Source organism: Myodes glareolus, chromosome 24 (assembly GCF_982192425.1).
Source record: "Myodes glareolus chromosome 24, mMyoGla1.1, whole genome shotgun sequence".
In the NCBI taxonomy this organism is placed as follows: domain Eukaryota; kingdom Metazoa; phylum Chordata; class Mammalia; order Rodentia; family Cricetidae; genus Myodes; species Myodes glareolus.
The window spans coordinates 1,186,242-1,207,274 of record NC_142049.1 but is presented as its reverse complement, the minus strand read 5'-3'; the positions used below and the strand labels follow the sequence as shown (position 1 = coordinate 1,207,274).

General features: G+C 50.7%; 3 protein-coding genes and 2 non-coding genes across 6 annotated transcripts in view; 2 read left to right on the top strand and 3 right to left on the bottom strand.

The window, feature by feature from the left end:
• Positions 1-1,146, top strand: part of Gdpd5 (glycerophosphodiester phosphodiesterase domain containing 5) — a 77,064-nt gene extending 75,918 nt beyond the window's left edge. For both annotated transcript variants that reach the window (XM_048435059.3, XM_048435060.3), the window contains one exon: positions 171-1,146. In XM_048435059.3, the coding sequence (XP_048291016.1) occupies positions 171-319 (149 nt within the window). In that variant the 3' untranslated portion in view covers positions 320-1,146. The remainder of the gene's footprint in view (positions 1-170) is intronic.
• A 4,307-nt stretch (positions 1,147-5,453) lies between these two features.
• Positions 5,454-11,467, top strand: Klhl35 (kelch like family member 35). The gene is made up of 6 exons (XM_085682940.2): positions 5,454-6,464; positions 7,489-7,673; positions 8,333-8,451; positions 9,127-9,315; positions 10,228-10,416; positions 11,156-11,467. Exons 1-6 carry the CDS (start codon positions 5,557-5,559, stop codon positions 11,342-11,344), a joined length of 1,779 nt encoding a protein of 592 aa, XP_085539066.1. The 5' UTR covers positions 5,454-5,556; the 3' UTR covers positions 11,345-11,467.
• A 3,058-nt stretch (positions 11,468-14,525) lies between these two features.
• Positions 14,526-19,270, bottom strand: Rps3 (ribosomal protein S3). The gene is made up of 7 exons (XM_087901268.1): positions 19,158-19,270; positions 18,173-18,303; positions 17,837-17,930; positions 17,286-17,380; positions 15,582-15,769; positions 14,936-15,132; positions 14,526-14,600 (listed from the first exon to the last, which is right to left on the bottom strand). Exons 1-6 carry the CDS (start codon positions 19,185-19,187, stop codon positions 14,939-14,941), a joined length of 732 nt encoding a protein of 243 aa, XP_087757394.1. The 5' UTR covers positions 19,188-19,270; the 3' UTR covers positions 14,526-14,600; positions 14,936-14,938.
• Positions 15,231-15,375, bottom strand: LOC125401133 (small nucleolar RNA SNORD15). The gene has a single exon (XR_007232218.1). It is a non-coding gene; the product is annotated as a small nucleolar RNA SNORD15 (small nucleolar RNA).
• On the bottom strand, positions 18,401-18,546 carry LOC125401135 (small nucleolar RNA SNORD15). Its single transcript, XR_007232219.3, has one exon. It is a non-coding gene; the product is annotated as a small nucleolar RNA SNORD15 (small nucleolar RNA).
• Positions 19,271-21,033: the final 1,763 nt, after the last annotated feature.

The following is a 21,033-nucleotide window of genomic DNA, read 5'->3' as shown; positions in this document are numbered from 1 at the left end:
AGGGACCCAGGGGGACCCTGAATGCAGGCTCAGTGCCCACGGGTTCAGTGCTAACTGGATCCAGTGATTACATCTGCCTCTTCGTGCCTCCTTCCCCTCCTGTCTTCCCTGTCCTCAGAGCCCATCTTCCCTACTCACCCACTCACATACTGTCTCCTCTGGTCCAACAGAGATCAGTGATGGTGTGGAAGTCTCTGACGAGCTCTCCGTGTGCTCGGACAGCAGTTATGACACCTATGCCAACAGCACAGCCACTCCTGTGGGCCCTCGAGGCGGTGGCAGCCGTGCCAAGACCCTCACAGACCGGGGTGGCCATTAGCTGAAGTGTCTGCCTGACGTGTACCTAAGGTAGCATCTAGAAGAGAGGCGCTGACAGAAACTGCGCCTGCAGGGGGAGCTGGTTCCGCAGCCTGCTTGTATGCTCCAAGCTCCTTTGTCTGTTCCAGCCTCTCTTGGGCGATGACCTCTCCACTGAGGCCCAGGTGGGCCAGGACTCTAGCCTCTCAGATGCCCCTGCAGGCCTGGGGCTTTTCATCCGGGAAGTGTGGGCCTAGTCTCCTGGTCCCTCTCACAGCCGTCCTTGGCCTCCCAGCCTGGAAGGTTTGGTGAGCCTCTGGGCTGTGCCGTGTGCCCCGTGAAAGTGGAGAATGTGGCTGCTCTCCTGGGCCCACTCCTGTCTATTTATCTGTCCGTGCTGTGAGATGACTCTGTTCTCATCCTGCCTTGAGGATGTGGGCTGGGTCTCACCCCTGCCTGGCAGCTACACTCTGCACCCATCTCAAAGCACAAGGAAGTTCATCTCAGGAGGAAAACCAGTGGCTATGGTGGAGACATGTTCCTCCCAAGCAGCTTCCCTCCACCACTGGCCTCTGAGTCCCCGAGAAGTAGCTAGAGATGTCCAGAATCACAGGTTCGGGGTTGTACTGCCTCACACCCAATTGTCCAACAGGCCCTCTGGGTCAGAAGAAGCCTTGAAGACCACATGATCAACAGACTGATATGACCTCAGGTTCCCACAGCAGTGGCTGCAGGGCAATGGGCCACCCGGGCAAAGTGCTCTGAGCTCTGTCAAGCATGGATGTCTGGCCAGAGATGCCTACAGTAGAGGGAACCTATGGGCCAGGACAATTAAAGCTGCCGTCTTAATGTGTGTTGTCTCTGAATTGTCAGTAGCAATTTGAGGACACATCATGTGGATTTGGGGTTGGGTGCTGGCCCCTGGGTTTGAGGAAGAGCCATTTCACAGATGAAAATGAAAATGACTGAATATCCGAGCTCTTCCCTTGATCAGTCATGATGCTGGGGCTTTGGCGTCCCTGGATTACAAAACCAATGAATGCTCTTTCATTATGCAGGGCGGGGGGGTGGGGAGGCAGGATAGCAAAGAGATCATCCAAGGTCGCATAGCTTTGAATGAGCAAAGCCAGGGCTGTTCTGAGAATATCCACACCCTTAACTCATGCTTAAAATGTCTTGCTAGGGTGTGGTAACACATGCCTTTAAAAATATCTTTTTTTTAAATTTTAAAAAATATTTACTTGTATGTACATATGTATACATGCCACTTGTGTGTGGGTACTCTCAGAGTCCAGAAGAGTGTGTTGGATCTCCTGGGTGCTGGGAACCAAACTTGGTTCCCCTGGAGGAGCAGCCAGTGCTCTTAACTTTATTGACCCATCTCTCCAGCCCCCAAAATGGCCTTGAATGCATCCTGAAGGGAAGAAGGAAGATTGGACCCCTGGTCCATCTTGCACGAGGTCAGTGGTTCTCAATCTGTAGGTCCCAACCCCTTTCATGGGGATCGCCTAAGACCATCAAAAATCATAGACATTTACATTATGGGTCCTAACAGTGGCAAAATTACAGCTATGAAGTAGCAACGAAAATATTTTTTTATGATTGGGGGTCACCACAACATGAAGAACTGTATTATTAAAGGGTCACAGCATCAGGAAGGTTGGGAACCAGTACACTAGGTAGATGCTATGCCACTTAGGAGAAACTGGGTATGGTCTCATCTCCAAACGTGGATGTTCTAGATAGAATTCTTGCTGTAAGAAGAGCCTGTCACCTTCTAGGAAGAAAGAAAATAAACCCCTTCCACATCTGGACCCACAGTAGACTCCCACTAACAATGTCTCTACACAATCCCTTCCTTGGGATCTGGGAGGATTTACCTACAGTTTCCCTCACCACTAGAAGGCGTCTTCCTACTCAGATAACCCAGTATGTCCTGTAAGCCTTCTGTGAACCCTCACTCAGCCCCTCCCCAAGTACAAAGGTTCCCAAGCCACTTATATCCTTTTAAATATTTACTGTGTCGTGTGTCTGTGTGTTACAGCGCAGATGTGGAGGCCAGAGGACAATTTGTGGGGGATCAGTTCTTCCTTCTACCCTGTAGGTCTGTCCTAATGTGTTTCTGTTCCTCTGATAAACGTTCTGACCAAAAGCAATGTGAGGAAAGGGTTTGTCTAAGCTTACAGGTTGCAGTCCATCGTCAGAGGAAGCCAGGGCAGGAGCACAAGACAGGCAGAGAGCATGGAGGAACACCACTTACTGACTTGCTTTCCTCTGGCTTGCTCAGATACCTTTCTGACGAAGCCCAGGACCACCTGCCTAGCATGGCACTGCCCCATAATAGGTTGGGCCCTCCTGTATCAATTAGCACTTACGAGAAGACGTCACAGATATGGCCAGTCTCCCAAGGCAATTCTGCAGCTGAGGTTTCCTCTTCCCAAGTGACTCTGGGTTTGTGTCAGGTTGACAACTGAAACTACCTACAACAGGATCCCAGAGATTTATCTCAGGCTCTCAGATTTGGCAGCAAGTCCTTTCCCTGCTAAGCCATCTCCCTGGCCCCATTAACACCCTTTCAAGCCACCATAGAAAAGCTCTCCCTCTCCCCTAGTATAAGTGTAGCTAACCATCTCCTGTTTAATTTATTTATGTATACAGTGTTCTGCCTGCATGTATGCCTGTGTGCCAGAAGAGGGCACCAGATCTCATTATGGACACGCAGAGCCCCCTAACTGGACCCCAGCTCCCACTTTCCTCCATATCACAGTAATAGCATCAACTTATTAAGCCATTAATGGATGAGTATAATAGGAAGGTTCTCAGCGACTTCTCCACAGCACCACCAGCCCAGGGACCAAGATCCCAATGTGAGGAGCGTTAAACATTTTTTTAAAATTTTTTTTAAACTTTATTTTATGTGAATTGGTATGAAGGGATCAGATCCCCTGGAACTGGGGTTACAGAGAGTTGTAAACTGTCATGTGGGTGCTGGGAATTGAACCTGGGTCCTCTAAAGGAACAGGCAGTGTCCTTAACCTCTTAGTCATCTCCCCAGCCCCTAAACATTTTTTTTTTGAGACAGGCTCTCTCTATGTAGCCCTGTCTATCCTAGAATTCACTCTGTAGACCAGGATGTCCCAGAACTCAAAGACAGCTGCCTCCAGTCACACACTACAGTCACAGGACCACATACATGCAACACACAGAGTGGAGAGAGATAATTGCCACATACACATGAGCATAGGTCCACACATATGATAATAATCTCTTACACACACAGTCCTCTGACATGCAAATGAACAGCCACAGACACATGGGTTATGCAAAAGTTTACAATGACAGCTGTGCTGAGCAGGGATCATACATGTAGTGGTCACAAAGAGACGGGAGGGAAATCTGGGTCCATAGCAGTAACAGCCACATTCCTGGTTGCATCCAAAGCTATGTAGTGACATGTCTACATAGCCCAAGCACCCCAGGACTTCACAGTCACTGTGTTCCGTGCACATACACACATCTGGGTTCTAGAACACCTACATGCTGACAACCATCCCATCTACCTGAAGCAGACACCCCATAGGTATACCATACAAACCCAGCACCCGTCACCCCAGTCCTCAAACACCACTGCCCAGCATCGCACACACAATCAACTCCTTGCTCATCCACACAGCTCCCTCCCAAGACTGGTCCAAGAGCGGAACAAAAGCCCAGTGCCCATTCCTACCGGCTCCTTTCCCTCCCCTCCCCCCCTGGCGTCCAGTCCCTTTGTCCTCCCGCAGCTGAGCCCAAGTGGGAGTCTAGGCAAAGCCAGAGTAAAATCAGGAGCTCAGGCTGCTAGCAGGCAAGCAGGCAAGCAGGCGAGGCAGCAAGCGGCAGGCACGGACTGGAGCTGCTAGAATCTACAAGAACAGCAGTTGCGGAAGAGGGCGTGGCCAGGTAAGTACCAAGTACCTGGGACAGGGTTTCGGAAGCCTGGCTAAAGGGCTATCTTGCTGTGGGAAGTGTCCATCCAAAGCGTGCGGGGCGGGGTTAGCAGGAGAGTGGAGTGCCGAGCCGGTTTCCACTGACTGTATCTCAGTCAGCCCATGAACTTGCTTAGACTCTAAGATGGGAGAATGCTGATAGAGCCCCACGTGGAAATCCCTACCTTCCCAAATGTCCTTGCCCACCCCACCCCCCTCCGACGGTGGGACTTCACGTTGGAAACGGAGTCTCCCATTACCGTGTGCCCGTAGTTCCCTGAGCCTAGGGAAGTAGGTGGCAGTAAGTATTGGCAAAGTTCTTAGGAGGTGAACTTAAGGACCACCACAATAGCGTGGGGACTGTCCTTCTTCTGACACCTGCCTTCTCGAGTCTCCACCTAGAGGGTAGCTGCGTCCTAAGCTAGCTAAGGACAGCCCTGCTGTACTCCGATGACCCGGAGTACACTGGATCCCGGCTTGTTCCTTGATCACTGGATCCTTGATCACTGGATCCCGGCTTGTTCCTTAAGAACACGTCTCCCACCCTGGCAAGTCCTGCGAAGGGGCTAGAATTAGCAGCCTGGTGCACGGTGGACTTGGGTTGGTCGTCTCTATCCGGGCAACAGTCCCTGTCATCAGGAGCTTATTTTGCGTGATGCTGAGGCGATGGGTCCAGTACTCGGCATGATCCCTCTGACGCTGTGAAAGCCAGGCTGATCTGCCCTGGAGCAGAGGATGGGAGAATGGAGACACACACACACACACACACACACACACACACACACACACACACACACACACACACACAGGTGTCTAGAGTAGCTTGAATCCCTTTACCAGAGACTACAGCTCGCGTAACCAGACCCTTCCTATAGACATTTTTTCCAAGTTCCAGGAACCTCCCTGAGATCCCCCTTCAGAAGTTGAGAGTAGTCTTCCTGTTGTTGAAAGCCACGTGACACTACTCAATCCCGGGTGGAATCCCTAAACACTGCGTAGTCCAGACTTGTAAAACTCGTTCCATCCTCCCCCTCCCTTTTTTTGAGTATCCTCAAATTATCCTATTTGAGTCTGCCATCTGTTTCCCGCAGAGCCTGGCAGGAAAAACCTTAGCCAAGTCTGAACAGAAAACTGTTCAGGATTCTGGAGGGGAGGACTGGACACAGAAGGCAGGGGTTGACTAAACGCCATCAGAAGTCTAGATGGACCAGGGTGGGGTGAGGTTGGGTACAGTAGGTGCATGACCAGAAGTGCGTGGTGAGTGACCCAGCGAAGGAAAGCCTAATTGTGCGGGATGTCCCGAGTAGGCCTACCCCCAATGCGGTGTGTGTTTTCTCCTCACAGCATGCGGGAGACCCCGGGGCGCGAGGAGTCGGAGCCGGGCATGGAGGCCCCATGCGCGGCACCGTGCCACGCGCAGCGCATCCTGCAGACACTCAACGCGTACCGGCGGAGCGGCACCCTCACCGACGTGGTGCTGCGAGCCGGCGGCCGCGACTTCCCGTGCCACCGCGCCGCGCTTAGCGCGGCCAGCGCCCACTTCCGCGGTCTCTTCGCGGCCGGCCGTCCCGAGCGTGCAGCGGCCGTGATCCCGGTAGGGTCCGAGGCGCCCGGGGCGGCGGCGGCGCTGGCCGTCGTGCTCGACTATGTGTACGGCGCGGGGGTGCGGCTGCGCGCCGAGGAGGAGGCGACCGCGGTACTGGCGCTGGCGGAGCGGCTGGGCGTGGCGGGGCTGCGCGAGGCGTGCGCTCGCTTCCTCGAGGGTCGCCTGCGGGCCGCCAACAGCCTGGCGCTGCGCCGTGTGGCAGTTGCCTTCTCGCTCGCCTCCCTGGCCGAGCGCTGCGGCCGCGTGCTGCGCCAGGCCTTCGTGGAGGTGACGCGCCACGCCGACTTCCTGGAGCTGGCGCCCGACGAGGTGGCGGCGCTGCTGGCCGACCCCGCGCTGCGCGTGGCGCGCGAGGAGGCCGTGTTCGAGGCGGCCATGCGCTGGGTGCGCCACGACGCGCCGGCTCGCCGCGGGCACCTGCGTCGCCTGCTGGAGCACGTGCGTCTGCCGCTGCTGGCGCCCGCCTACTTCCTGGAGAAGGTGGAGGCCGATGAGCTGCTGCAGGCCTGCGGCGACTGCCGCCCGCTGCTGCTTGAAGCCCGCGCCTGCTTCATCCTGGGCCGGGAGGCGGGCGCAGTGCGGGCCCGGCCGCGGAGGTATGGCCTCCTGCTTGCTAGCCTCGCGCCCCAGCAAGGCCTCGTGCCTTCCCCAGCTCTGGCTCCTTCACTGCCCCTCTTGAAATGTCACCGTTTCCTGGTACCTGGCGGTCTGCCTTGAAGAATTAGACTTGTGAGGGCAGGATGCATTCCAATTCTGGCGCCATCCGTCATTCTGAGAAACGGGTCCTGTTGGGATCTGCTCTCTAGGGACCCACTGGCTAGAAAGACAAGCACGCAAAGGCACGAGAAACATCCACTCCACCAGTGCAAAGCCAAGCTCAGAGACTATAGATGGGATAGTCCACCATAGCCCTTCATACCTGAAGGACAGAAAACAGTGGTGATGCTGTCTCTAACTTTGAGCACAAGGCAGGGACACAAAATGGGTTAGGAAAGCACTTAGCCGGAGGGTATGGAAAATGCCGCGAGGCCAGAAACCCAAAGGGTCAATGGTGGAGAGCTTTGCAGGATGTCTGAGTCATCTTGCTCATGGCAATTCCCCATTAGGAGGGGCTGGGGAAGAACACAGTACCTTAGCTGTTAGGGATGGAGGATTCCTATCAGACCAAACTGAGCAAGACTTAGCCCATAATCCACGAGCCCCCTCCGTTTCCTCCTCTGTAAAAGGGGCAATAATCCTAACGACCATCTGAAGGATTAAAGGAAGGAAGGGGAAAGGCGTTGGGGAAAGTCTTTTTTCTGTAACTTAGAGGCCAGTAGACTAAGGTAAGGGTTAGTAACTCCCTTCTTATCCATAACCAGGGGTAAGGCTGGAAGTGATGGGTTCCAGTGCCAGGGTAGACAGAAGGGCAGCTGCATTGCATGGTGTGGTCCAAACAGCGAGAAACAAACGGGGCCTCGTGCTGGACGCCCAGAAGAAAAGCAAACTCAAGGGCTAGGGATATAGCTTAGAGGCTGGAGTTCTGATTCAGTAATCCCCAGCACCCTTTGCGGGAGGTGGAGGTGGCTTGGGAAAGGGCCGCAGAGTGCGTGTACAGTATTGGGTTTCTCCTCACCCCAGATTCATGGACCTAGCCGAAATGATCGTGGTCATTGGCGGGTGCGACAGAAAAGGGCTTCTGAAGCTGCCTTTCGCCGATGCTTACCACCCAGAAAGTCAGCGCTGGACCCCGCTGCCCAGCCTGCCTGGGTACACACGCTCTGAATTTGCCTCCTGTGCACTTCGAAATGACATTTACGTTTCTGGTGAGGGCACAACTGAAGTAGGAGCCTCCTGTCCCCCACTCCCCACATACACCCCTTATTTTCTCCTCCTTAGTCGGAAGATGGGGGCCGGCTTTCCCATAATCCCCTACAGCTAGTGGCTAAAACCGTGTGGTCCAGCAAAGCCAGTCAAGTCACCTGTGGGAAGTGTTGATGCTAGGCTTGGGACAGGAAGGCCTGAAACTGTGACTTTGTTCTGACAAGAAGGCCACCTGGTCTTCAGCAGGTCATTCCTGGTCCCTAAACCTCATCCTCACTTCCTGTGTGGAAACTGTGTAATAATCCCAGCACCTCGGAGAGATGAGGATGGAAATGGAGTTGCCCTGCATCCCCCCTCCCCCATCACACATTCTTAAAGATTGTCTTGAGGGTACCCCTTCCAGTTTGGTTCCCGGAGAAAAACTGGTATCGCACCACTGGGCACCTGATGAACGACACCCTCCCTTCCCTGGATCTCTCTGATTCCCTGTCCTTCCTTTCAGAGCACACATCTGGGTGATAGGCCTAGTCTTACCCCAGCCCAGTGAGAAAGCCTTCCTAGGCTCTTACGCCTTTCCTTGGATTAGGGGTGTTTTGGCTCTTTGGGGACACTGAGAGTTAGTAACAGGGCCAGGGGAAGACAACTGCTTCTTTTCCCATAGGAGGTCACATCAACAGCAGAGATGTCTGGATGTTTAGCTCCCATCTGCACACCTGGATCAAGGTTGCCTCCATGCACAAGGGCAGGTGGAGGCACAAGATGGTGGCCCTGCAGGGACAGGTAGGAACGCTCTGGCTGCTGCCGCCCTGGGATCCAAGACATAGATGATCCGGGGGAAGGAGAGCTCTGAGGCTTCAGAAGATTAGGAAGGATTTGCTCAAAGATCATATGATAGTGCTAACAGTCATCACAGCAGCTGGGCTTGGTGGCTCACACATGTGATCTCAGCGCATGGGAGGCTGAGGCAAGAGGGTCATGAGTTTGAGGCCAGCCCAGGCTCCATAGCAAGACCCTGTCTCAACATCACCACCCCCTCCCTGATAAGTAGCCATCACTGTACGAATCCAGTTCAAACGGTTTGTGTCGTGAGACCAAACAGACCAGGTACTGAGTCTTGACTCTGCCGCTTACAAACAAAATACAGCCAGTTGTCTTTGTGAACTTCATTCTGCATCCAGAAACACACAGGAATCGGGTGCGTGGGTGGTTACCCTTAGTAACCACTCGAGTTATTACTAAGCGTCATCCGCAGCTGGAGTATTCCTCGTTCAGACACTAGTCTCCTCTCCCCTGCATTGAACAGGGAAAGGGGTTCCTGAACCAGGGAGCGAGGAACTTGGCCAGGCAGCGGCTGCGCTGAGATGCCCCTGGCGAGCTTACAGACTGAAGCGGTGGAGTGTTGGAGTCGCCTGTAGCACTGAATCCCAGGTCTCTGGCTTTTGTCTTCGCCCTCAGCTCTTTGCAGTGGGTGGTTTCGATGGCCTGCGGCGCCTGCGCAGCGTTGAGCGCTACGACCCATTCTCCAACACTTGGGAGGCCACGGCGCCCCTGCCGGAGGCCGTGAGCTCTGCAGCGGTGGCGCCCTGCGCTGGTCAGCTCTACGTGATTGGGGGCGCTGGGCAGGATGGTGTCAACACTGACAAGGTGGGCTCAGGCCTTGGGGTTAGGATTAGAGGCTGCAGGGAAACGGAGGGGCCTTCTGTGTGCTTGCTGGATAGATCTGGGCACTGGCGTGAGACAATCTAATTTTCTGAATCTAGTAAGCACTCCGGTAATCATTTCCCAAATTTCGATCAAGGAAATAAGATGAACTCAGCCAGGCGCACGCCTTCAATCACAACACTCAGGGGGCAAAGGCAGGCAGATCCCTGAGTTCAAGGCCAGCCTGGTCTACAGAGCGACAGTCAGGACTACAGAGAAACCCTGTCTTGAAAAAACCAGGCGGCAGTGGTGTATGCCTTAAATCCCAGCGCTAAGGAGGCAGAGGCAGGCGGATCTCTGAGTTTTGAGGAAAGCCTGGTTTACAGAGTGAGTTCCAGGACAGCAAGGGCTGTTACACAGAGAAACCCTATCTTTAGCCCTCCACCTAAAAAAATTAATAAAAATTAATTTTTTGAAAGATTGAGGCTGGAGGGATGGTTCAAAGGTTAGGAGTACTTGCCGCTCATGCAAAGGACCAGCCTTTAGTTCCCAGCACCCATGTCAAGTGCTCACAACTGCCATTCACTTTAACTACAGATCCAACACGTTCTTCTGGCCTCCGCAGCCACCCACAGACATGTAGACACACATATATAAAAATGATCTTATAAAAATTTGATGACAGAGGTACTATTGGTTAAAATGCTTTTCCTCCATTTAAAAAAAGCATCTATTATAAGCTGGGGTTATAGGATGCAGCAAGCTCTGGGTTTGATCCCCAGCACTGCATAAGCCAATCATAGTGGGATAAAAATTAGGGTAATCTGCCAGGTATTCCTAGAGACAGAGGTAAGAGGATGTGGGTGGAGGGCAGTTCTGCAGGTGAGGCTCGTTCACCACAGCTCTCTCCCGCAGGTGCAATGCTTTGACCCCAAGGAGGACCAGTGGAGCCTGCGGTCACCGGCACCCTTCCTGCAGCGGTGTCTGGACGCTGTCTCCCTGGAGGACACCATTTACGTGGTGGGCGGCCTCATGAGTAAGATTTTCACCTACGACCCGGGCGCCGACGTCTGGGGAGAGGCAGCTGAGCTGCCAGGCCCTGTGGTAAGTGGGGGCTCCTGTACATCCAGGAGTGCAGACCCACTCCAGAGGCTCTGGAGCTTACATAGGACTCCGCACTAGATAGCATCCCACAGTCCCCTTGCTTGTCCTCCCAGTGACAAATCACCTCCTTTCAGAGAGGTTGGCCCTGGGCCATCAGTTGGGCCGTAGTAAGTCAGTATCTAGGATCCAAGTGCTATGAATCTGGTCTACCACAAAGGTACCAACTAGCAGGGAGTAGGCAAGGGACTTGCTAAGTTCTTTGCTCCAGTGACATCAGCGGCCAGAGGTGCAAATCCTGGGTGTCCATAGCCCCTCGTTTCCCCCACCTGCTGCCCCAAGACTCCAGAGAAGCTATGGAGGTGTATAATTGGTGATCTCTGTCAGTTCTGGCCCTAGTTGATTCCAAGGCCTAGGTTCCCGGCTCTGAATAAGATTGCAGGATGGTGTTATTGTTTGTATGCATACGATCTTCTAGCCATGGTTTTTGGCTAAGACCAAGTGAAGGATATCCCTCATACCATGTCAGTGACGAGGATGGTTGCTCTTTGAACTGTGCAGATGAGACCTAAGACACAGAGCAGGTGACTTGTCTGGGTCATTTGTTTAGTAAGGGTCAGGTTCACCCAGTTATTTTGTCTCCATCCAGATTGCCTAGTCAGTCTGTAGGGCAAGGCTCTGCTATGTGGCAGAGAGTCCTTGGCTGCATCCCAGTTAACTGTCTGTCTGTCTGTCCACTCAGGAGAGCTGTGGCGTGACGGTGTGTGACGGGAAAGTCCACATCCTTGGTGGGCGGGACGAACATGGGGAAAGCACCAATAGTGTCTTCACCTTTGACCCTAGCAGTGGGCAGGTGGAAGCCCAGCCATCACTACAACGCTGCACCAGCTCGCACGGCTGCGTCACCATTGTCCAGAGCCTGAGCAGATGACGGGACAGCCTGAACCAGAGGAGGAGAAAATTGGGCATGGCAGTTGGCTCTTCCTGGAACTTCATGTGAATAGTCCTTTAACTTATTGCCCCTTTCCTTGTAGAAGTAAAACGTTTTTCAGAAGTTGGGTGTGTTCCAGCTCGTGCCTGCTTTGTCTAGAGGGATCCCAATCAGTTCCTTCCTGCTTTTGCAGTTTGCCAGGACTCCTGCCACTGTGGGCCACCAGACAGCCATACTTAGACTGCTGTATGAACAGGTGCATTACTGTTCTGGACACTGGGGAGTGCAATTGGCACCAGGAAGGTGCCGGCAGATTCTGTCTGGTGAGGCTCTACTATTTAAGTTCCCCTCAACCTCTCCAAATGACGCTAATCCAGAAGACTTATTCGTCTACCTGATGGACCCTATTTCTTTCTGAATTTTATCCATTTACTATAGTGAGTGCATGTTGTATGTATACAGTGCATGAAGTACATGCAGAGGCCAGAGGACAACTCTGTGGAGTCTGTTCTCCTCTTCCATCTTTATGAGTTCCGGGGATCCCAACTCAGGTCATCGGTCAGCAAGGCAAGCACTTAACCAGCTGGGGCATGTCACCAGTCTTAATGCTAGGACATTGAGTATGAGGTCCCAATATAGCAGTTTTAGAGGAATGTCTGCATCCAGCTGTTAGCACACCCATTACCTCATTTCCTTTCATTACTGTAGACATGAAGTCTACTTTTTATTTTACTGTGTCATGGTACCCGTCTGGAGGTCAGATGACCAAACTGTGGAAGCTGGTTCTCTCCTTCTAACATGTGGGTTCCAGGGACCGAACTCCAACCAGCAGGCTTAGCTGCAGCTGCAGCAAGACCCTTTATACACTGAGCCATCTCTCCAGGCCCAGCATTTTTGTTTCAGGGTGAAAGGCACCACAGCGACAGGCCAGTGTGTACCTGGTGAGACACAACTCTGAGGCCACTGTACAGTTGGTATGGCCCAGGGCTCTAGAACAATGACAAACTGCTGGATGGGGAAAAGGAAAAAACACACCAGAGATCCGAGACTGTTTCCAGGGATGCTGCAGACCCTCGTTTGCACTCAAATTGCCTTTTGAGGAGGGGCCTGTTTCCCATCCTCAAAGCCCCAGGGCCATGTCTGGAGCTGGGGTTGGCCCATCACAGCCAGGCACAAAGGCTCTGGTCCCAGCTGAGCTCCAGTAACACAGATGGGGAACTAGCCATCTGGATACAGCTGATAATGGCAAGCAGGGGGAGGAGTGCAGATCAGCACTGAGACTGCCTGTCCCCACCCAAGGCGACATGCAGGACAAAGCACCTGCAAGGGGTACCTATCACATGTATATCCAGGAATAGGAGCCCAACCAGGGCCAACTCTTCTAAAGGATATGCATGTCTTCCCTGGTGCTGGACACTTCATGAGGGCCAAGCAGTGACCAACCCCAAGCTTCCCACTCAGATTCCTCAAGGACCCTCTTTTTAAGTTTTATCCAATTACTACAGTGTGACTGCTGTTCTGTGCATGCAGTCTGCTGGGACACAGGCAAGACAGGAGCAAACAGTGAAACAACAACCGCTACAGCACTCTTCCACTTCCTTGTTGCATTTCTCACTAATCACAAATGTAACAAAAGTCTGGAAGTATCAGGTGGACTTTACCACCTCTCACCTGTCATGACAGGAAACCTCACTCATCAGATCAGATGAATGCAGGGGCATACAGCAGCACTTCAGTCAGAGGGACGCTAGTGACATCTACCACGGCTAAACCCAGAGATCCACACAGTAGAGACAACTGACGCCCAGTTGTCCTCTGCAAATGGTGACTGGAGGGCAATATGTAGGCATTATTTTTACTAGAGATTGAACCCCGAACCTCAACCATACCAGGAAAGTGCCAAATTTTTAAAGCCACGTATTAAGTCATTTTAATTGATGTTTACAGACCTGTGAATGAAAATGTTTCAGTTGTGGAAAAAAATTTCAGCAGTTTAAGTGGCTAGAGAATATTACAGACTTAAAAGACTTTGAGAGAACCTCAAAGGAATAAATATACTCCCTTACACAGAAAATTCTATTGCTTGCTGTCAACCAGCTAGCAATAGAGGACCCAAGGGGTTACAATCTCACTTTATACATACTACAGCTTTGATTTAAAAAAAAGTTTTTAGCATCAAAATCTAATAGCCCTAAGGAAGAAACAGTACTGGAAACCATCAAGCAGGCCGAGGCAGGCTGACCTGAGTTCAAGGCCTGTCCAGTCTACAGAGAGGGTTCCAGGACAGCCAGGAATACAGGGAAACCATCAAGTAGAAGTAGGTGGCTTGAGTTGCAGACCAATCAGGAATGTGACCCTGCCTCAAAACCAAAACCCACAGGGTCATGCTTCTGCTCAACAGCACCACCTTGTGCAGGCACCAACACTGTACACCTGCCCCCAAGATGTACGGAATTAAGTTAGTTAACAGCTGCTGGCCCTTTGGACTCGTCAGGCTGCACCCCAAGTCTTCTCTCACCAGAGTATAGATTTCCAAGCTAACTTTAATCCCTTACAAAAAAAAACACATCAATAGTAAATGCTTTTAAGATATAATAAATATGCTGCCAATAATTTCTGCATTTATCATATTTTTCAAAACATAATGGCTAAGTACAAGACTTAGAAATGTGGATTCATTCTAAAGACAGCTTTCTATTTCAAACTTCTCTGAGTTCAAAGGCATAAGAAATTCTTTTTATTTTAGGAAAGCTGAGGTTAAGACACCACTGCATGGTAAAACACAGGCCAATCTACTTTCTACTTTCAGGGTAAGTGTCACAGGCCTTCACAGAAAGCAATTACCCACCAAGCCATCTTGTTGGCCCACCCAAGATTTCCTACATACCAGGGGGAAGGTCTCACACATGTAGCCCCCCAGACTGAGGACACAGCTCAACAATACAGCACACACTTACTGTGTACAAGGACCTGGGTTCCATCATAAGCACCAAAACCTAACTGTTCTAACCCTGAACTGTGTAACACAAGGTAGTGCCCTGCATGTAGCCAGCCATCACAGACCCAAGACTTCATTGGTCAGCTCTGCTCCAGCCCTCCAGCTTAAACCAACAGGATAAGCAACACTTCTCAGGCCAACATAGCTCAGTCAGTTGAACACTGGACACAATCCAGTCAGGCCTTATGTTTTTGTGCAAGATTTTATTAAACGTCTGTACAGGACAACATCCAGCCTCCAGATGCAGTTGCCAAGACCCTGAAACCAAATAAAACAATGTAAGTAAGAAAAAGCTCATCCGAGTACTTTCATTTATTACAAAGTGTACAGTCCCATGCAGGGTTTGCCTTAAACATACTCCAGCACACGACTGCTAAAGGGTGGATTGAGTAACAAGAGTATCTGGAAACTCTTGAGCAAAGGCAGTGAAGGTAACACTCATCCTGACAGGTTTGTGGGTTGCCCACCACATTCCAACTCGTATCCTCCCACAGTTAGTTCTGACAGTAATTACACACACTCAAGTATCAGAAGTAACAACAACAAAAACCCCAAACAGGTCTGTGTGGCCCAGGAAGGTCCTGCAGACATACCCATTATGCTGTAGGCACTGGCTGGGGCATGGCAGGCGGCTCTGGCTTCCCGCCCTTCTGCTCTGAGATGGGGGTGGTGGGCAAGATTTCGTCCTTTGGCTCCACAATGCTCACGTGATCGGGCAGAGGCTTCTTGGGGCCGATCTTACCACTGGGATCCCAGGGCAGCATGATCTTCACTTTGATGCCCAGCACACCTAAAAGACACCAGGGCTAAAACTGAGCTTGGATTTTACCAGCTGCCACCACACAACAGGAAAGCAAGGAGACGGTGATACCTACTCAAAAATGTGGCCCTTCTCAGACAAATGCCTCTAAATCAATCAGTGAGCAGGACACGTTTGCCAGAGGAACCATACACAGCACCACAGAACATAGCGCTGAGAAGGCCCAAGAGCAGGGCGTGACCTTTCTGACTCGTCATCGTGTCATCACCGAAGGGCTCACGGACGGATCTGATCACCCCAACAACGCACTTCTTCACAGCCCCGTAACCAACGGCTCCTTCCACAGTCGACTACCCCAACACAAGACTGTGGAAACACAGCCGTCTGCTAGCCTACCCTAGGCATTCCGAACTACCCAGCACTATTTAGCTCAGCTACAGAGCTTAGGCCCCGGCTCCCTCCCCAGCACAGCTGCTTACCCTGTCTGAGGAGCACATGGCGCACGGCGGTGTCAACATAGTAGTTGACAGGGTCTCCACTGTGGATCATCAGACCATCCACGAACTTCATGGACTTGGCCCTCTGTCCTCGGAGCTTCCCAGACACCACAACCTCACAACCCTTGGCACCGCTCTCCATGATGAACCGAAGCACACCATAGCAGGCCCTTTGGAAGAAACCCATTGGTTATTACGAAAGACACAACCTGCCTGTCCCTCCCACCAAGTTTAAAAGATTTGGATATCACTTTAGTAACTCTCAAATGGTAGCTTCGGGAAACCACCAGACTTCAGTTAAAACAACAATTTGCTGCCCAGATGCTTTTCCGCCTTGGCTTGTGTGTGAGAATCAGCTCTGAGGAATGAACTCTATATCCTTATACGCAGGTCCTTCTCCAAGCCATTATCTGGGCTGGCCAAGCTTAAGCGTCTTTAATTATTTATCTACTATTTCTATGGGCACATAATTTCTATGTGTGAGTGCAGGGAGACCCGAGAACAATTATGGAGTCATGTTTCCATTACATGGGTTCAGGGGAACTGAACTCGGGTTGTCAGGCTTGCCTTTGTCTTGGTGACAAGCACTTTTGTGTCAACTATCTCTGCTGTTAGGAGAGATACTTTTTGGAGACTAGGTCTCACTACATAGTCCTGGCTGTTTGCTATTTGCAGAGATCCACCATATCTGGCAGGAACAGGTTATTTGGGCGGGGAGGGGGCTTGCTAGGTGTCTTCCAGGGGCCATCCTAGCTGAGAAGCATAGAGACTCTAACATTGATTCTCAGAGAACCAGAAAACTTTTATGCCTATCAAACACTAAGATTAAAAAGCAAAAACACTGGGTGTGGTGGCTCACCCCTTTAATCCCAGCACTAGGGAGGTAGAGGAAGGCGGATCTGAGTCAAAGCCAGTCTGAATTCTAGACAGTCAAGCCCATGCAGACAAACCACCTTAAAACAAAAGAACCCTGCCCCAGCAGGCAAGGTGGTGAAGGCCTTTAATTTTGTTGGGTCACCTCAGAATTAAAGGCCAGCTAGAGTCACCGTTGAGACCCTGTGTCTCAAAACATAAACTTGGCCTTTTCATAACAAAGGCAGGGCAGAATAGGTTTTTTTAAAACGAAGTCAAACCAGCTCAGGCAGAGTCCCAACCCTCACATCACTTAGTGCTACACATTTACAGAACTGTTATCTCCTTACAATCCCCACAAATGTAATGTATAATGTACTATTAGATCCGCACTGACTTCTTTCTAACTTGTTTTGAAACGTGCAATGTCCCAGAAGCTGTATCTACTAACTATGGCTACCACACAGGAGCAGTGAGAGGATGCTTCACCGCCCACCTGTCAAAGGTGCTTTCTAAACCTCACAAAGCAACCAACAGATATACCCTCCATGATTTTCTTTTGTTATATTCTCAATGTACCCATATCCCCATTATAGTATTGACCATTCTTTAGGGGCTCATGCTATAAACCCAGGCTGGCCGCCTCCTGGTCTCCCAAGTGCTGGGATTATAGGCAAGTGCCACCCACTAGGTCTTGTTCCGGGGGGCAGGGGTCCTTATGGTCACACCTGCAGAGACTAGATGATCCTGTCACTGAAGAGTTATCTGCCACCGAAGTGTCAGGCACACACTGATGCACAGGAGGGCACCACCACCAAGTCCTGGGACACTCACCTTCGCACAGCAAGCCCTCCGAGTAGTTTGTAACGTAGGGACTCAGCCTGTGCAATGGCACACAGACCTCTTGTGGCCACCTTTTCTGCATAAAGCTTTAAAAGAAGGGACATTATTTATTACTTACCAGTTTTCATTAAAGCCATTGTAATATCCCTTAAATACCTCACTGCCCTTCTCGGGTTCCCCACAACCACACTAGAAGAGTAATAGGATAGGCAATCCACCTATGTACCATTTTTATATACAAATGGAGTGAAAAGCACTTCGGCCACCAGAATACTCCCATAAATTTAAGAATATCATGTAGTTTTAGACAGGGTTCTACTATGGCAGCGCTGACTGGCCACCATTCTCCCTTTTGGGTGCCAGGATAAAGGTATGCCACCTGCCATGCATGGCAATCACACTACTTAAAATTCTGAGAAATTATCAATCCATGCATAATATTCATCGGCCATGTTAAAGGCTTCCAAAAGTACCATTCTACATTTAGAACCAACACCTAAATCCAGTCTACAATAGGCCTGGATATATGCAGGGGACCTTACCTCCACGCTGCCCTCAGGAAAGCCGAACCTCTTCTGGACCACTGCAGTAAGCTCTCGGATCCGGCGACCCTTCTCACCAAGAACATTCTGTGTTCTGCAGGTAGGAAAAGTTATAATTCACTCAAGGCCTCATGAGCCATCTATCACTCTGCAAGAACACACGTTAAATGCAAAGGATTAAGGTAAAGTCTTCTCAAATGAGGTTAAAAAAGAAAAAAAAAAAAACAACTACACTCACCAAGGCCAGGTTCACTGGTTGCCCGTCCCAAGTTTACAAACCCATCTTAGCACACACAGTGATTACAGGTGGCAGCTGAAGTTTACTACACTTCTTACCTGGTGGCTAAAATAATGATTTCTGTTCTGGTTGGTGTGACTCGGACTTCAACCCCAGAGTAGCCATCTTCAGCCAGTTCCCGAGTGAGAAACTCATTCAGTTCGGCTTTGAAAATGCCATCGGCCACAAACTAAACCAAAGAAATTACGTCCAGAGTTAATAAGACAGGGTGAAGGTTTCCCTTAGAGCCAGGGCTACCCCAGTGGCCCTGCAGGAAGGCAGGCGACCCTTCTCAGACAAATGCCTCTAGGTCATCTTGAGGAAGTTTCTTTGACCGGTGCTTTCAGCTGGGCTACAGAACGCGGCCCAGTGAGGCCTCCTGGACAAAAGACAACACCTCCTCTTCAGACTCGTCATCACCTCTTCATCGAAGGGTTTGAGGACACAACGGACATACGCAGAACAAAACCCTATTCTCGAGTGGTACCTCTGCAGCTCACTGAGCACAGCAAGGTCAGTGTATGTAACTAGGTCTACCTGGAGAAAGATGGCAGATCCTAACTCAACACAGTACGGTGGGCAACAGCTTTACGGTCTGCGTGCATGAGCAAGACAGGCCATTTATTCCTAAACCCGATAATCTTCACACTTCTTCCCCATGGAATGACCAAGTCTGGGGCGCTTTGGTTGCAGGTCCCCGGAGGGAGCGCGCCGACAATAGTCAGCAGCTTGCAAGACAACGCATGAGAAGGTATGGCTAAACTTAACTTCACTGACCAAAACCACTACATAAGTTCACGCCCTCAAACTAATTCAGGCGACCAAGAAACGCTCCATGAAGGCGTCCGGTGCTCCCCTCGGCCCAGACCCTCCCCAGCCACACTGCGCTAGCCCGGAGCCGGCCCGACACCCCATCCACGTCCATCCGCGGCCAGCAGAGACGCCAGACGGCAGCAGCCGCCCCCCGGGATCCGTCGCGGGGACATGGGTCTCACTGTGGCAGCTGCAGCACGCGCCGCGAGGTCCCCGGGCCCCGATGCTCACCTTCCTCTTCTTAGAAATCTGCACCGCCATCTTGCCGCCGCGCGCCCCCGAGAGGAAAGGAAGTGGCTCGCGGGCGGAAGTGGGTATAAAGGGCGCGGAGCGACGACGCGACGCTGCGCGACGGCGACGCTCGCGAGTGCTCATGGGAAACGAAGTCTTGCCTTTGTAAAGGCGAAAAGCGAAAAGAAGGGTAACCTAGCAACCCGTAGTGTAGGCGAAACAGGAAGTGCAAATCTAATTCTGGTCCCAAAAAAATATCAATGTTCTCTAGCTCGGAGCACACCTGTGATCCCATCATTATAGAGGTGGAGGCTGGAGGGTCTGATTAGAAATTTAAGGTCATTCTCGACACGTAGCGAGTTCGACCCTAGCTTGGGCTGGTACGTGTGCCCCCGACTCAAAAATAAACAAAAACCTTGAACAGAGCCAGAGCAACCGTGAGGCAAGAGATGCAAACCACAGGTATAAACACACACTAGCAGAGTTTACCCAGCATGGAACTCTGTTGCTTACACTTTCAGGACCACACTAATGAAAACTTTCATTGAAATTCATTTAGGGAACCACAGGTGGCTCAGTAGGTAAAGGCGTTTGATTTCAATCCCCCATCACCCAGAGGTCAAGAGAGCTGACTTCACAGAGCTATCCTAGGACCTTTCCACGCATTTCCACCCCACCTCCGGCGCACACAAAATATCAATAGATAATATTTAAAACAAATTCACGTAGCCACCCTCATCTCTACTCATAAAATCCATTTTCTCTGTTCTAAATGATAATAATAGATTCTAATATTATTCGTTCTTGGGTCTGTTCTCTCTCTTTCTCTCTCAAGACTGGATTTCAGCTGTAGTTGAGAATGACCTTGAATGATTCTCCCACATCCACCTTCAAAGTGTTGAGCTTAGGAGTATGCCACCATGCCTAGACTAGACTATATTATTATTAATTTACCAGTACCTCAACTATATAAAGTCTACTCAAATTAATATAACAAACTGTCAAATTATGTAAGAAAAGTCAGAGCAGTGGCTCGTGTGCTCAAATTGTTTTTTAAGTAATTTTTTCCCAGCCAGGCAAAATGTTTCACATCTGTAATCTCAGCACTTGGGACATTGAAGCAGGAGAATTATGTGTTGGAGAACAGCCTGGGTTACAGAGCGAGTGAGCACAACACCCATACACACAGAATACACACAGACACATACACAGATATTTTAAAGACATTAAAATCCTAGCCAGGCGATGAAGGGGCACACCTTTAATCTCATCACTCGGGAGACAGAGGCAGGTGAATCTCTGTGAGTTTGAGGCCAGCCCCATCTACAAACAGAGTTCCAGGACAGCCAGGGCTACACAGATCAACCTTGTCTCAAAAAAGCAAGCCAAAAAAAAAAAAAACCCAAACCATTAACATCCCATGATGTTTATTACAAAGGTAAACCCTGACCCTCAAGATGGGCTTCTCGGTAGCATTTCTGGTAGTGAACACTTGCACCAAAACCTTAGAAGTTTTTGAACTTACAGTGGGGTAGACTACCAGCAGGGGCTGTCAGCATTATAAACCAGAAGGGCTTTGGGAAGGACTACTGGATAGTATAAATATGTAACTCCGATGTTCACACCAGCCCAGACGCAAACCCTGCTGCTGTAACTTGTACTGCGGTGTTCGTGGCTCAATCATGGAGAAGAACCTGAATTCCTGTAGTTGTATTAAGCAAGTTTTATTTTCTGTCAGACAGGGCTGCCTCCCAAAAGTGAGGTCTGAGAGAACAGCATTGGACACAAGAGAAAGTGGGATTCATATAGCTCAAAAAATTGCAAGATGGGAGTTTTTCAGGGCTTAGAGGGATTTGCAGAGGGCTTTTGGTTACCT